The 17,485-nt window shown below is 43.0% G+C and overlaps 1 protein-coding gene across 3 annotated transcripts in view; it reads left to right on the top strand.

The window, feature by feature from the left end:
- Positions 1-17,485, top strand: part of LOC112576955 (ATP-dependent DNA helicase Q4-like) — a 110,356-nt gene that overhangs the window by 89,209 nt on the left and 3,662 nt on the right. For all 3 annotated transcript variants that reach the window (XM_025259844.1, XM_025259845.1, XM_025259846.1), the window contains one exon: positions 7,094-7,232. In XM_025259844.1, the coding sequence (XP_025115629.1) occupies positions 7,094-7,232 (139 nt within the window). The remainder of the gene's footprint in view (positions 1-7,093; positions 7,233-17,485) is intronic.

The raw sequence follows: 17,485 nt of genomic DNA on the forward strand, positions 1-17,485 counted from the left end.
AATACACGGGGTACCATAATCTCGTTTAATGTTTGAGGTTGGAAGTCGGTCAGAATAGTTAAAAGCGAAAATAAAAATTTCCTTCAGCCTGACAAATTCAGCAGTAGAGGCTATGATCTGGAAAATAAGCCACGCATGGATTTTGTCTACTTTCCCACTCTCGTTTTCACGGACCAGCCATAGCGCTCAGGTTGTCCATGCAAATAATCTATAACAAACCAAGGCAGTGTATGTATCCTAACAACAAACTTGGTGACCAAGGGCCTAAAGCACTGCTGAACAAAGAAACATTTGTTCATCACGGCCAGAAGCCCACGACAGAAGATTAGTACATAACAGAAGATTAGTACATAATCTTAGTACATAATGGCAGCATTGATGGCTGGACACAGCTTAGCCTTGTAGCATTCTGGAGAAAACTATGTCGATATTCGGCTAAATAACAGCGTGTATGACTGGAGACAAAGATTAACCAGTCACTCGTTTTGTTGTGTGTGTGGTACCCAGGGTCTTGTTAGTAACCTGTCATCGTTTCATCCAATGCCAACCTGCGATTTTCCACCCTCTTAAGCAGGTATGCCGACCGCTAGCTTATCTCTAGTTCCATTGCCTAGGGACAGTGGTTGCATCCAGCCGATGGCATCCATCGGCTTCATGTATATGCAGGCCATTTTTGCAAATTAAGTGTTCGTTTTCCTCCATCTGGAGGAGGAGGATGTAGGAGGAAAGAGAGAATAGAGGCACTACTGTTCTGTTTGCACGCAGGATGACAAAACGAAACCCGCCTGCTGAGCGGCATTGTTTAGCCGTGCTATTTCATTATTTTCTACAAGCTGTGGGATGAAGTATGTAAATACTTGTTTTCTAAAAATATTACAGTACGATTTTCGTCGGTAGATACATGCTGGGTATTATTGACATCTTTGCTTCAATTTGCGCCGGTAGCAGCAGCTGACAAAAGAAGCCACAACAAAGAAGCAGATGTTTATGACTGACATTGCAAACAAAATAAGGCCGGAACATGTCAATATGCTTTTTGAAAGAGCTGCCATTCTCCAGTTCACTTACTCCAGGACTGATTTTTTACGGTTTTTCTTTGCAGATGATATAGTTGCACGTTTGTTTTATCAAATAACTGTACACTGTTATTGTCCACGTATTCTTGGTTAACACTGCCCAGGCGATGTGAAATATTTGTTATATCAAATAACTGAACAGTGTTATTTATACAAAGTTATGAAAGTTAAAGAAAACTTGGGAGATAAGAGTCTTTGGAAGGTGTTTGGGAATGTCTGTACCACAAAGCTCCAGCTGCGAACCTCTCGTTGCCTGAGGAAAGAAGTAGGTGCAGGAGGTACGGGTTGGATTGCACGAGTGATGGACGGCCTGTAGAGAGGCTGCATGGTACTCGCGACATCAGTAGAGCTTCTCAGCTTGCCCTCAACATCTCCTGGGGCGAGGGCCTGCACACTATTTCGGAAATGTGAATGAGAAGGGGTGGAGAGTAAACCAGAATAGTTTTAGGGTCACACATGATATAAGTTGTTTACGTTCGGACTTTGCTGACATGTCATTATCACATCTAGTGATTTATTAACCATAGAAGTATACTGAAGAGTAGTTATTACGATTTTTGAGTTGTTACCATCCTTTGACAGGGTGACGATATCGAATTTCGATTGAAGATCTGTTTAACAGTGCTGCTACCTTATCTAATACCAGCATGTTATTCTCACAGTGGTTCCTGAGCAGTGATATTGAGACCACTTTACTTGGGTGTCTGATTAAACTGATATTTCTATAGTTTCTTCACTCTCTGGGGTTTCCTTTCTTTGGAAGAAGTGTGACCAGTGATTGCTTCCGTTTTTAACCATTCTCCATTCACAGTTCCTCTGCCGGAGACCTTCACCCCATCCTACTAGACCAGCACAGCTATGACTTCGTCAACGCTGGATGTCCTCCTTCTCTTGAGACTGTCTACAACTACCTCGACCTCCTACATTGGGATTATTTGGTCTGCACGCTGGCCTGTTCCTGTCTTGTAGACTTTGAGGACCTTCTCAAGATTATATTGATTTGATGACCTTTTCTCGCGCAGTATATCCTTCGTCGCTGACACATCTATAAAGACCGAGAACCAACCATACCTCTCTCCCCCACACCAGCACTCCCCGCTCCACTACACATACCCGCGCGCACAAACGGGATTTTTTTTTTAAGAAAGTTTCTCAACACTGATAAACTTTCATCGATGTAGGGAACAACTTCTTATTATGATGTAAATTTAGTTGACAGTGGTGATGCACTTCAGAGCCCTGAATAATCACTTCTTCCTGCGAGATGGTCCTCTCAGTTAACCTCTATACATGCTAAACTTAGAAAGACTGTGCCTAGCATTCATGGTTTTTTTCTCTCGTGTTAAAATTGTAAAGAGATTTACTGCTGAAAAAAAATTAGTGAGGCTGTGTATTGGAGATATGTCAGGTCTGCTTAGCGGCATGATAAACGGAGATATGAAAAGAGAGTACAAGCTACCGCTCACTACGATATCGGAGGAAAACGAACAGAGAGAGAGAGAGTCTGCTCTCCCAGGTTGTAGGATTGCTTGGCACTCACGCTTCGCTGTCAGCAAAACGGTCAGAAAATGACAGCAGGATACCCGGTGGGAAAAGTGGTGATTATAAGTGCTGTTTCACGAGGCTATTGTGGGGATTGTGCTGAATTCGTTGATCTAAAGAGCGAGCTGGGTTTTTGTTTGTTTGTTTGTTTGTTTTTTGTTTTTGTTAGTTTTTTTGTTGTTTTTTTTGTTTGTTTGTTGTTTGTTTTTTTGTAGCTGTTGCAGTTGCGGTGCAGTCTGTTACCAACACGAGGCTAGCACCACTACAACTACTACCACAGGGTCTTGTTGGTTTGCATGATGCAGAGACATGGAACCCACGGCATTACTAATTGCTGACACTTCTGTAGTCGTGTATGAAGCACTGTAACAGGTGCACAGACTTGGGCATCGTGTTCCTTCATTGTGAGAGGCCGTCGGGGTTTGAGAAGGTAGAGACGGAGGAAAGATGTTAAGCGTGTGGATATTGTCTTGGTTATCATTTAGCACCTAGGTATTGTGCATCGGATTCTGCTTTATAGATATTTCAGTGTCTAATGACCATATAGCTCTTTAAGCATCATGAAGAGTTATCATGGTCAGTTTCTTCTCGCTCCATCGCTCAACAATCTAGGATTCCATAATATTTATTTGCTAAATATATTTTCTTGATATTTGAAATATTAGATATACATATAGATAAGTGCATTATATGCCTTACAGTGAACCAATAGACCTAAACAATGGCGGTAATCCATCATAAGATCATTTTCCACAATGATGTTGGGGTAAACCGACATGCGTGTTCTCTAAAGCGTGGTCATGTCTCATGGTCTTAAAGAGCTTGTCGCAAGCACATTATCGGGAGCTGCGGGCTTATACCTCATCAACGGCACCCGCCACTTCTCTCCATATGTAGCCTATTGTGAGGCCTCCGTGGGCTCAGCTTCATCGCGTTAGCCTGTGGGCTCTGATAGAGGGCGACCCGTGTCGGAAGATGATGCGATCCTAGAGGCTAATGTCCTCACGGGCTGCAGCTTATCAAACCATCACACCTCTAGGCCCGGACTGGACGGGAGGCCGGTGTGACATATCAATACCCAATCTTAAATAACATCTATAACCATGCGTTAAGAGGGTGTGACAACGGGTGGCAGAAAATGGTTAAAAATTCTAGCCAACAAAGTCGGTATGCACACACTTTTGTAGAGTGCGAGGCATGTTTCTAAACCAGGCTGTCAATCTCTGTCAACGACACGGTGCTCCAAGTGGTCCAGGAACGGAAATTTCTAGAGAGATCACCTTTGACCGTAGACTATCATTCCTTACACACAAGTCTCTGTGGCTCGCTTGTCTGAAAGCTTTGGATGTTCTTGGAGCAGTTGGTTATGCCAGATTGGCTGTCTCTTAGCTTTCTCTTCGTTATATGGATTTTGCTGCTGACACCTCAACAACACCAACAACCTGTAAATGGGGCTGAACTTGCTGGCCGTGACAAAATCTTAGATGCTTACTTCGCGAAAAGCACCGGCAATCACTGTGTGTGCGCCTGTGTGTATGTGTGTCAGAGAGAGAGGGATCTGAGTTAGAGAGATCAGGAGTAACTGAATGAGTAAACGAACGTTTATCTGAAGCACAAAATTGTATCCTTCCACGAAATTGTGATCTGATTTTCCACAGATATCTTTTGGTGTTTTTTTATTCCCCGAATTCCTGTTTTCTGAGTTCAGGAAACTCGTAAAGAGCTGCAGGGTCTCAAGAGGGCATGAAGTCCAGTGTCCTTTAATTTGTTTAGGTAAGGAAGGCTGTGAAACAATCGTTTAATGGCTACCACGTTTTGCGTGAGAGGCTGAGAAGGAAAGACTCGCTGGTCGGTCAACAACCATCTGGGGCCGGCACACGTGACTGGCTTACACTGACGCCCCCGGCAGCGTCTCTCAGGACCTCGGGTCGAAGTTTCTTGTTTTTTTTCAACCGTCTCGTCACACCCACGAGTCTGAGAAGCTCTCGGGAAACTTCGCGGCGTTTAGCTGGGATTGCGAGAAGTCTTTTTACTGCTTGGGCTCTTGTGAATAATGGCTACAAGCTAGGAGTTGTCTCCAGTTATTCCTTGAGTGTTCCTCTTCGTCGGCCTGATCGACGAGAGAAATGTTGGCTGGCAGGCAAAGAGCAATCTAGGTCTGTTTTCTATGGGAAGAGAGAATCATTTCTTTGGTGTCCACTATGTTACTGTTGTGGGGTTATCATCTTTATTTTACATTCTTGTCCAGCATCACCGATCTTTTCTCGCGTTACTCTTGGTCTTTCCCTACCACACTATAACTTTAATTGCTTTGCACTACTTGAAACACAAACAAACCCTACCAACCAACCACTCCCACCATCCCCCGGCCTCAGCTCCCCAGCAAAGATAACAAGTTAATACGAGCATTTTATTGAGCATCCTTATGTGAATGGTGACACAAATTCCAAGTCCAGATGATACCAGGACTGCCGCATTGTCACAATTAGCCATGATATTACAATCCTGCCCTGTAAAATTACCCATCAACTTAAGAACTTAATTCCAAAACCAACTGTTCGTATCCTAGTGGCATTTACGCTAGCATGATTCTCGTGTGAACGAAATTGCTAAATTTTTCGGCTGCCTTGCACGAGATGGGTGTCATTTGCCTGAATTCCTGCATTTATCCTCATAAAGTTACATTATTACTTCTGCTAGTAATATTGCTAGTGTGTGCTCCCGTTGCGTTTACATTGTTTACAAAGCCATTGAAGCCTGTGGAAACTGCGCATCGTTTGAAAAATGCACTTTAAAGGATCTGAGCTCAAAACAAACAAAATCTCATGTAATAATAAAAAATGCTAAATTTGTAAAGCGCATACCTACACTCCTAAGCATGCTCTTAGCTCTTAAGAACAAGAACGAAACATGGACAACATACGAGGGACAGGAAAATAAACAAATAGCATATGAACTATAAAAGAATCAACTACTGTACTAAACGAAGAATAAAATCAAATACAGAAAACACAAAGTGTAAAAATTTGCAACTGAAAAGTATTGACAGTTTAATCACTTGGTCAACAATAACCTTTATCATTGTCAATTTATTTGCTGCCTAACTAAATGTGCAATCAAACCGCAGTATAAGACTGTTTATTAGTAACTATTCAACAGTTTGAAGAGTTCGTTACTCACTACACAAATGTTGCATAAAAATATATAACCAAATCTCTAATAAGCAACCAAAAAAAAAAAGTTAAAATGAAGATCACTTAAATCTGTCAGTTGGTTTGTCTGTCCTTTTATTAAGCATCGTCAGCAGCAGCCGACTAATCAATTTCTCGCCGAGAACTTAGCAATATGTAATTTCTCAGTGGCCACTGGCTTTTTGACATTTGCATTTAAAGACAGTCTCTTCTAATGCGAAGAGGAAACAGTATGTTTGCTCAGCTTGTCATTCCTTTCAAGCGTTTTTCCCCTGATTACATTCCTTGGCACACAAACAAGCAAAGAAGCGAACCCGACTCTGATAAGCCCTAACATCAAACAGCCAATGCCGTCTTCCAAAAAAGATCACATGTTCTGTGTCATAGAGAGAACAACAAGAAAAATAAGTCTACCAAACGTGTTTGTCAAACTGACTCTTTCTTCCTGAAAAAAAAAGCAAACAAAAACAAAACTTCATCTCCACAATCGATAAATATTATCATTTGGGTTTGACAACTGAATGTCCTTTTTTCGCACGTTTTCTAAGGTATGATCTTGTACTGATAACATTTTCTAATCATGATCCTAATCATTTTACGCCTAGTATTTGTATTTACGATCGTTTAGGCGAGCCTGCAGTATTCTTACAATGTCAGGGTGCAGACAGCACTGCTGTCCAAATTAGGCATTCTTTGCACGAGGTGTGAGAGTGGCATGATTGCGAAATAACTTTCAGCACTATGCAGCACGAGCCAATAGACGAACACATCTACAAAACAATTTGCAACTGAAAATAAAATAAAAGGAAAAAGTATGCTTCCTTTAAAGTGATATTGGTAGTATCATTAAAAAGAGAGAAGAAACTTTTTTTTTAAATCAGCTCGTTTTGCAGCCTTACACAACTTACTTTTGCCGGTGACTTGCACGACGTCCAGCACGTACACTCTAGAGTGTACGCACGCGCTCGCGCACACACACACACTTGTCAGTCAGTCCTTAATGACACCCATGGGATGTAGAGCGAGGTGTGCAGACCATCACATGTAGGGGATGTCTGGCTAAGCTGTTCCGTTCTTATATGCGAACCTCGGGCTTACTTTGATCTTTTCTTATTCCTCCATAAAGCACAGGACGTGGAGTCTTCTACGCTCTGTGTGTGTGTGTGAGTGAGAGAGGGAGAAAAAGAAAGAGACTGCAGCGTTTGTTGTCAACTTGTCAGTTAAGTTGATGAAGGACATACAGACCACATGCTGACAATTTTTCCTGTTTTTCTTTGATCTTAGGGTCGCCCACAAGAATTACTGGATGTGTGCTAATGAGGTCGACCTGAAAAGAAGCAATGCCTTGAAAAAATATTTGGATGACTATTTTGACGAAGCAGACGAGGAAAAGGACGGTCTTGTCAATCTTTCTGTAGAAGAGGTAGGAAGAATAAAAGTCAACTGTTTATTATGTGTGCATGGGTGCGTGGTGGATGTCTGCCAGCTTACGTGCGTTACACAGTGAGGTGTGGGGTGGCCATGTGATGGAAGAGTGGACACAGGCTGTCAGTGCACATGGAGCTAAGATACACTCGTTGAGGCACTGAGCTGTGTAGTATGACATATCTGACGGGATTAATAGTGTTTGTGAATCCTGCTTTTATATTGATTATGGGTGCTCGTTAAATTGCTTAGTCTGCCTGAGCTTCAAGAGAAAAACTTAGCTCACAATACTCTAAGGCAAATGCTTGCACCTGCAACGCAGAACGGTCACTAACCGCGAAATATCTTCTTAATTGAAAAGTGGATTGCTGTAAGCTAATTTTCCAACTCAAAAAACAGGATATGCCAGAAGTTTGACAAGCTGGAAGTATCTGAATTCATATATCACGAGATTCGATTTTTTTTTATGGCTATTTTTAGCAGTAATACTGTTATAGTTTTGGTCAGAAGCTGGCGAACCTCGCAAACCAAAGCAATACATTCTTTCAAATCTTTTTTACTCTGTGGGGCGACGTCCTTCCCACAATGTCCCTAGTTATTTCTTTCTAAGACCTTCTTAATCTCAGCTTGGGGTGTTGGGAGTCTTGAGGTAGCATCTCTTCCGGGGAAGCTTGTGCTCACTCGTAATTTGTCCTCATCTGGCACCAGCTCTAATTAGTGGCTCCTCCTAGTTGTTTGCATGCAACAGTGGCTACACCCCCGGGAAACGACTTTGACATGGCAGAGAAACCTGATAAGGGCAGCTATCGGGTCCAGACGAAGTACACATAAATGCTCAACATCTATGGTGGCGATTCCAGCAGACGCTTTGGCACACTCAGAGCATGATTAGACAGCGGAAGTCCTGGTCGTTTACTGCAGTCAGGAGGAGACATTCAGCAGCCTTTTCTAGACAGTACTGCCCACCCTCGCACGAGGTAGGGGGTAACAAGAAGGTACCCTCATCACTTCTTGTCTATTTATCTCTGGTCAGTATGCCGCGATGACCGATAATCCATAACAGCAGTCAGAAGAAACAACTCCAAAGAAACTCAACTTTGGAGCTTGGAACCTTCGGGCCCTGGTGGACAACGAAAAGGCATCCAGACCTGAGAGACGATCAGCGCTAGTGACGAGCTTTGTCGTGACAATATCGACATTGCAACACTTTGTAAAACTAGATTTGCCGATGAAGAATCACCGAGGGAGTGTGTAAGTGGATAAACTTGTTTTGGAAATGAAAGATGGTTTACAGAATGGGATCAGCAGTAAAAGCAGAAAAAAAATACTACTCTACCTATCGGCGTCAGTGAGCGCATTACCATCATGAAATTTCGTGTGCAAGTGTCCAAGTCTTCCCGTGTCACCATCATCAGCCTGTGTATATATATATACAAGTTCTGAAGAATGTAAAGAGCGGTTCTATGAAGACCTATACCACCTCATCAGGTTCAACCCTGCCAGCGACCAGCCAGTAATCCTGGGCGACCTCAGAAGAAACCCCAGAATTAACATTGGCACATGATCGACTTCTTCATTGTACATCAACGCCATCTGAAGGATGTTATCATCACTTCTGTAACTCGAGGAGCAGAGTGCTGGATGGATCACAAACTAGTCGGGGCAATCTTCAGTTTGTAAATCGCTTCCCAGCGTCGCTAGGAAGGCGTCTTTTGACACGGTAAAGTTGATTAATCGATCCTTTACTCTCTGCTTCTTAAAGGCACTAAAGAAGACATTTTCCAAAAATACATATCTCTCGAGAATCAGTTCAAAGGAAGCGCATTTCAAAGATGAAGATGCATCTCTCCCCAAGGATGAGCTCAGACCAATATACCAGACAAACGCACTCTGGTTTGATGAGAATCAGGTATACATCAAATCTGCGTGGATGCAAAGCTCAAAGCAGTTGCTGAGTCTCAAAAGAACCCGCTATCCGTGTCAAAGAAAGATCAGTTCAAAAACATCTGAGAGAAATGTAGGATTAGATGGCGGGAGAACTGAAGAAAATTGAACACTACGCCAACACCCATAACACAAGGCTTTTCTACAATGCTTCCTCTTGGTGGTTTCTAATGGATATGCTATGAAGAACTCAAGAAACGCTTGACTGAACATTTCTCGATGTTTCTCAACCAGCCTTAAACATTTGAGCTAACAGCACTCGAGCAGATCCCCCCAACAGCCTGTCCTGGAAGACCAACAACGCTATTTCATCCATGAACTCCGCTAGGGCATCAGGTAAAGAAGTTGTCATCCCACCTAAAGTTTATACAGACGGACAGAGGAGAACTCGTAGAGAAAGCCCTTTTTCGTGACCCCCTGGTACACAAGAATAAAGACCTTCAGGCGATGCTAGACATGTTTTCTGGGGTATGGGAGCACACCCAACGGTGATCACAACCACGGAGTTCCAGGGCTCCATCTGTGCCACACTCTTGGTGTCTTTTCAGAAATTAGTCACGGTAATGAGTCACAAATTCTAGTCTTCATCGGACACGAAGGACAACCAACACATCAATCTCAACTCACGGCGATGGAGGAGAGGGAAGCTCTGTACCTTCTGCACACAAATTTCTTCTGCTTGTCCACCATGTCCGGCTTCGAAAACTCCTGGGTCACTTGTGAACGCCAAGATCTCTAAGGGTGCGGAAGGTGAAACTACTTTTGCGCCTCTCTACCCGGTACCCCATTGGAATTGTTGGTGGATCCGCGCTAATCTTAAATAACTTGGTTGTCTAACCTCAAATTATCTGGCAATGGCTTTCAAGAGCTTTGGTGTTTTTAATTTCGAGAAATCTAATTGTGTATTTGTGTATTTGTCTTTTGTGTATTAAGGAGTTATTGTAGCATTGTCAAACATAGACAGTATTGAATGTCAGCCATCTTGTGCCCGTGCTGCTGAAAATAAATACCGATTACAAAAAATTAGAACATTCTATTTTCGATTTCGACATGCATCCAATCTTTGGATCGCCCATTGTTTTCAGACCTGCCATGTATAGACACCAGCAGCGCGTGAACATAATTAAAACACATTTATTTAGTAAATACCTTATTATGTGGTTCGAATTTCGTAATTATTGTTTTGTATACCTCCGTATGCTTGCCTTTGTTGTCTGATATTGATAGCCTCTGTAGCTTGACGAACATTTGCCTGCATTTCCTTTTGTTCTTTATTCAGGTAACGTGCATAGTAATCGACACTTATATAATGTATTCGATACTGCGGTCTACACATTTTTTTTAAATTATTGTTGTTGTTATTGCACCTGCTTTGTTTTTGCCATTGCAAAAAGATAGTTACAGGTGGGTAATGATCTATAAACTCTTTTTAACTTTATCTTTCGCTTGAGTGGGCTTTGTAAATTTTACATGGCAATCATATTATGTGTCATATTCTGTTTTCTAAAGGTTTCTTTGTTAGACTCAGTTGTATGGTTCGTGAAGACAAGGCAAACCCACAGATGCACAATATTTCTCTCAGTGCAGGAAGTTTGCTGTTAATGGCTCGTCTAGCACTTTGTGCAGGACAGTTACGCTTGGATGGAGACCGGTCCGCGCCATTGTTCGCTTCCAAGCGAAAAAACGGAAATTGATCATGCTTCTTGAAGCTATCGTTTTTTTGTTTTGTTTTGTTTTGTTTTTTTTTTTTTTTTTGTTTTTGTTTTTTTTTTTTTTTGTTTTTTTGTTCTGTTTAATCTAACTTCGCTTCATGGAGTTTTCCCCTGCAGGTGAGCGAAGGCCAGGATTGTTAGAGGGAAACGAAATGGTTGTCTTTGGCGTTTGTCCATGGCAGACATTCAGCTTTAGTCCAGCTTGTGTTGTCGAAAGCGAATCATGCAATCACATGCGTTCTTGTCAATATTCTCGCACCATTTGAGTAACTCACGGGCAGGTAAGCTTTCTTTCAGGAGGCTGTAGACATCATCAACCAGCACCATATTTCCTTCTAAAAGTCTTGTGTGCCATCGCTTCGCAGATTGAAGGAATGTGGGAGAGAAAAGATGTTTGCTCAGGTGAGGAAGTGAGAGTTGGGAAAGATCATTGCAAATGAGACCTAAAGAAGGGAGTATTTTTTTACTTAAGCAGATAAGTAATGATGGCATCGACTGAGCAAAAAAATCATCTGCTCAAAATTTCCGCTCAAGATTTCAGCTGGCGTATCCGGAAATGACCCTTAAAAGGTCGGGTTCAGAATGTGTGGTCGATGATATGATTGTGAAATGTCTGAATTGTGGCACAACAAATGTTGATTCTGCCTCGTGTGATAAACCGCTTCTCGTCATGATTCGGGTTAATTTCCTCCGCGTGTTTTGTTTGTATTGTAGGAATTCTTTTTGTTTTTTTGCACGGTGGAATGTTGTGGAATTTATCCAATAGCCCCCATTTAATTTAATTGGCAGAATTTATCAACTTACGTGTAAAAGAATTCAGGAAAGACTGAATCTCTTTTGCAGATAGTTTATGGCAGATGCTGAAATCAGATACTTGCAAGAGTTCAGCGTGCTGGTAAAAACCTGGTCAGTGCAAGAAGCTTCCAACCATCAATCATCGCAGCCTCGTGGAGTCAGCGAATCTAACACAACGAGTGAGAACGTGCAACTCGTCTGGCACGAGACGACTGGCTTCAGACAGGCGCTTTCCGTCATTTCCGCCTTTGTCTTAAGAGCGGAGGAAACCTGTCTCACGAGGGCCTTCAGGCCAGACTCCGATATCGGAGGGACGAAGTACGAGAGGCCAGATTCTAAGGACACCGGACGTCGACTGCTAGACCTAGATACCCGCACCACCGCAGCAAACACCCTTGTAACTTACAGGCGAGAGGAAGGCCATCACGATCTGTGCGATAAGACAGGAGGGGGAGGACCCAACCGTCGCGGGGAATCAGTATTATGGGGATTGCGGCTCGATAAAGAGTCTGTCATGTTTAACACGGTAGGGGCCAGCACCTTCTACCGTCGCTGAGAAATAGGGTTTCTACCTTAAGAAGCATACGTGGATGGACTTTCTACCTACTCTTTCTGCCTTCTTTAATTTGCTTCGACTGTGGCCCCCACGTGCGATCGCGTGCTGCGCGCTGAGCTGTGCGATTACCTGTGTATTTACACACCTGAGCGCCTACGAGACGGTTCCGGATGCAGGGCGTGCACGGTTGTTGGTGTTGAAACAGCAAACTATCCCGTGTTTATTTTGTATGAAAATATTCTGACAGATTTAACAGCATATCTTCTTTTTTTCTTGAGGTCTACCCCTCGTCTCTCTTTCTCTCTCTCGTGCAATCTTTATTGTGGAGTGGTGCATATTTCGTCTGTCGTTCTCTGATAATGGCAAATGTTACTTACAGATAAAGGTCTGCCAGGTTGTTGTTGGGGTATCGTAGAAGCTCGACCTTTAAAGGGATAAGCCGGAGCTGTTCCGGTTGGTATTTTCTGGAAAAAAAATACTCTAGACGTTCTTTTCTGTTCTCGGATTTTTAGTTCAGCCAGTCCACGGCTGTGAAGTCATGTGTGGGCAGAACAAGTTCTTTGTGCTCAGAGCAAGAAGCAGACGGTAAAGTAACATGCGGAGTCCAGTGGCTGTCTGATTGATGACCGCATTTCCGGAAACCCGCTGAATGGAATCTGTGGGATCTAGTATCAAGAAAGTAGGTAATTCAGCAGGCTAGACTAGCTAGATACATCAAGTCTGCTGTCTACTTCCCCTCCCTGTCTCATACTCACACACACAGAGCCCTTACTTCTAGGCTTCTGGTTTTCATCCTTCCCGCTTACTCTTTGTTTTTTGTATGGTAAGATAAAGTGAGTAGTGCTCACGCAGGGGACGTAAACCAGAGAGCGGTTGATCCTCCCCTCCTGCGAGAGGAGGCGGCAATCGATACATCCCAATCAGCGATGCTTAGTCGCACATAACTTGTAAAGCCCTGTAAACTCCGGTCGTGTTCCTGGTTGTGTAGTGACTGTTGAGTCGTTCGTAACCCTTTGAGCACGGTGCACCGATCACACCTCCATACGGGAAATACGCTCTTTAAAATCATTATTATTATTATTCTAAAATACTATTAATATTATAAAATTCTACTTATTGCGAAAATAGAAATTTTCTGTGGGTTTTTTTGTCCACATTGCTGACAGTAAAGAAAACTTTTAATGCCACGGAAGCATCCGCCCTTCTTGCAATTAAGGGGAGCTAATTACAACATCGATCTTTCGGAAGCGGCCTTATGGCGTCTGCCTCCAAGATGGCAGGGGTTTATAAACAGTTGTTTGATGCCGACTTTCATTTTAAAAGGGCTTGAAAGCACACGATGTTACCGGGTGCTCTGATTCTTGTGCAATGGCATTTTGAAATTAATTATTTCATTTACAAACAACATAACGACAACGTGCTTAGTTAAAGCGACTTAGTGACAATTATTAAGTAGTGACTGGCCTAGCTTTGTGGGTTCGCTGCCTTTCTGTTTTGTTTTGTTTTTTCTTGTCACAGCATCAGCGTATCCTACGGTGATTGAAATCCATTAATTCCTCGCAGAAGTGTGTTGGGGTATGTCGCTGTCCTCATGGGTTTGGTCAAACCAAGAACTAGTCCATTTAAAATCATGGAGTGATAGCTCTTGATAGACGGGACTGCGCATGTGCTTACGAGGCACACGACCTATGATATACCTTCGAGCATATTTATGACAAAATGTTTGCGTTTGCTGTGATGACCAGAGAAATAAATGTTGATTAGTGTATACTTTTAAAAAAATAGCAACAAATTGAGCTAAAAGGAGGAAAACGTTTTATTGAAAAATCCCACTGCGGCTTTTTGTCAGTGCACTGAACATCATGCAGTACGATGGCTGTAGTAGGTAATGGGCTCCCCACCAGTGATGTGTGCACTAATCGTGCGCGCTGGTATCGAAAATGACTTCAAGCGCCAGATGACCAAACTGTCAATGAGGGGACGGCGCGTGCTGTCGAATCCGCTCACAAGAAAAATATCTGGAATATGTTGTGCATCATTCTGGCGCACAAAAATTCGGCTGGCATGCGAGAAGCGCAGCAATTACTGGACCTTCCTGCGTGGTCGCAGCTGCGGGCTGTGACTGATTGTTACGAGTGCCCGACACAGCAACAGCAGCAACATAATCAACGGGCCTCCCTTCCTCGAGAGGGCGTCCCTAGCCTCGCATCAGGACCCAGAAGTGCTGTACACTGCTGATACTCATGCTGTCACCCCATCCTGTGTTGATTCCCTCTCATAAACTAAGCTTTGTATTCAAGCAAGCTCCGCCTCTAAAGGGTTTAAAAAATATCTGGAGGACAAACTTGTATTCCAAGTGGAATGTATATCATTGTAAAGAGTGAGCAGACACGCATTAAAACCCATCTTTGTCGACCGTAAGAGAAAGGTTTTTTATTATCAGAAGTGTGCTTAGGATGACGACGACGGTGATGATTATAGTTATCACGATCAGAGATTCGGAAACATACTTTACAGCTGCGCATTCACCTGCACCCACATACACAAGCAGTCGTAGCATGAAGATTCGCACTTTGGATCCACCATTTGCATTGATTGCAACATAGAACTGCTCACAGACTGAGCTTTGTGCATGCACAGGTCGCTCCTGCGGGAGGAAAATGTTCTAGTGCAAACCGATGCAGGGGAGGACGATCGTTATCTGCCTTAGCGGCTGTTGCAACTTTTCACCCACTGATTGTTTCCTTCCTCAAAAAAGCACTTGGTTCCCTGCCCTCGACCTGTCGTCTGTCGTCTCGTGCCGCTAGATAGATGCTCCCCTCATCTCAAGTCTCACGTAGGCGAGATCAGAAGCTGCCCCTCCCTCTCCATCTCCCACTACATTCATGTCTGTGGTAAAGGATGGTGCAGTAGAAACGAAGTCTCTGCACCCAGTGACATCGAAATGCTATAGGCCCACGGTCCTCGGCCGGTGGTACGCGTACCCCTAAGGGTACGGCAAGGGTTATGCAGGGGTACCAGCGACATAGATAAGCACTCACCATTATAAAAATAAATAATAATGACAACTGCTGGACCCACGAGTGGCCCGATGCATGTCTTTTCACTCGTGCAATGCCACTTTCGCCTTTTTAAACTTTATTTCTTTTCTTCCAGATTTATTTCATTCCTGTTGTGTGCTTTGTTGCAAGCGAGCTTTGTTTTCGTAGAATGTCTTTACAACTATCCCACCAGATTGGTTTATTTTGGATAGAGATGAGGGAAGCCGTTCGATATCCCATGGGTCTTGTAAAACGAGACCATTGTTTGCATCGTCGCATGCAAGTGTGCTTTGCACGTTAATCACCAAAAAAAAAAAAAACAGTGAAAAGACTACTACAGCCAGTGGGCCAATAATCGTCCGAGTTCTTTTTTTTTTTTTTTTTTATCTTTATCTTCTTCGTCAAGTTAATTTGATTGCCTTCTAAAGTTAAGTATGCTTTTGAACTTCAGCGTGTGTGTATATAGCTTTCATATTTTGTCTTTTCATACCCCTTTGTTGTTTTGTAAGAGTATGCACTGACAAGTAGACATTTTTCTTACTTTAAAAGTTATTTAGCTGTTATTTAGATTCACCGACATGTTGTGAAGTGATAATTCACTGTAAGATTGCTAGGTTTTCCTTGTCTTCGTCTCGTTGTAGAGTTTCTATTATAGCCATATGAAGGTTGTAGGCCGTAGTTTATCAGCCAGCGACTTTAGCAACCGGTTGTGTTTGGCACCATATTGATGACCGAATCAGTCTACATTACTGGTTGTAATATATGACAATGCCTTGATGTTTCTGGCTAAAGTTGTTTTTTTTTTATAAACTAGGTGCAAATGTATCTCACCTCTCTTTCTCTCTCTTCTTCCCCCTACTCTCTGTAAATGCATTGCTTTATTCCCTTCATGTGGGGATTCAAGTACATTTTTAAGCAGCCGTTGTTGTCTAGAGTTTTATTTATATAGTTAGATATGGTCTTATTTACCTATGTGCGCACATTTGCGTGCCAGTAGTGGATTTGTATCTCATTTTTTACAATTCTGTTGACTCTTGGAGTGCGCATAAAGGTGCAATTGTGACTGGAGGGCAAGAAACAGTTCGTGGTGTTTATGAGCGCCACAGGAAGAGATTGGGCTCCACAAGATGATGGAGGGCCACCTCTTGCTCCGTTCTTCACTCCCTGACATGAAGTGACACCTGATTGAGTTTTTTGTACTGTTCTTGTTGGCAGGACGTATACCTGCTCACATCTGTGATAAGCAGCTAATCTAGATGAACCTCAAATTATCTGGCAATGGCTGTCAAAGGCTTTGGTGTTTTTACTTTGGTGTTTTTACTGCCATACACCCATCATGCACCCAGTCTGTTGACTGCAAAACTAGTTCAGTGGCACCCTCTGGGAAACTGTGACACAATCAGTTAAACTTGCAATCCGTTAGCACTTTGCTAGGAGTAGAATGCGAGCCACTTACCGCCACTTGATGGACAGCTGACCAGCTTGAGTTTCGTGGTGCCAAAGATAGATTGGTTTTGTTCGTCTGGGTGTATCAATCATTGTCAATTAAAATGCCGAACCTGTTCTAGTGAAGAGGCAAAGGCAACGGTTCTCCATGGTTACCCGCTGGAAGCGTGCGCTGATCTCGAGAGGTACAGACCTCTGTCATGCGCACAGACCACAGCTGCGGTTTGAGAGAGTTAGCCACACCTGTGAGTATTACTCCGAGGTTAGACAAAGCGTGGGTTACCTTTGCTGTATATCTATGACACACACCCCCCCCCCCAGTAAGGGAAGACCTCAGTGAGATTAGAAAAAGTGGGATAGAGAGCAGTTGACTGAATGCATGCAGCGTTCTTATGTGGCCTGGCGTCACCCGTACTGAGCGGAAAGATCAGTAAATTTTCCGTCTGATGAGGAGAAAAAAAATGCTCTGTCTCTCGCCCTCCGATATTCCTCGGAGCGCACTCGCTTATCCTGTGCACGTGCCGACCAGCAAGAAATGAGCTTTTTTTTTTTTTTTTTTTGTCCGTACTGCTGGTTTCCTGATGATGGTTTCTTAAAGAATCCATCAAATTCATTTTTTTAGCGTTGGAAAACTAGCTTCAGAGTTGCCCATTTTCATTTTTTTCACCTATTATGGTGATTTGTTATCGGCTACTTGAAAGTTATATATGAACAAAACTATTTGCACCCATCTCTTAAATCTTAGCCTGTGGTCTTT

The sequence above is a fragment of the Pomacea canaliculata genome, linkage group LG12, assembly GCF_003073045.1.
Source record: "Pomacea canaliculata isolate SZHN2017 linkage group LG12, ASM307304v1, whole genome shotgun sequence".
Taxonomy (NCBI): Eukaryota; Metazoa; Mollusca; class Gastropoda; order Architaenioglossa; family Ampullariidae; genus Pomacea; species Pomacea canaliculata.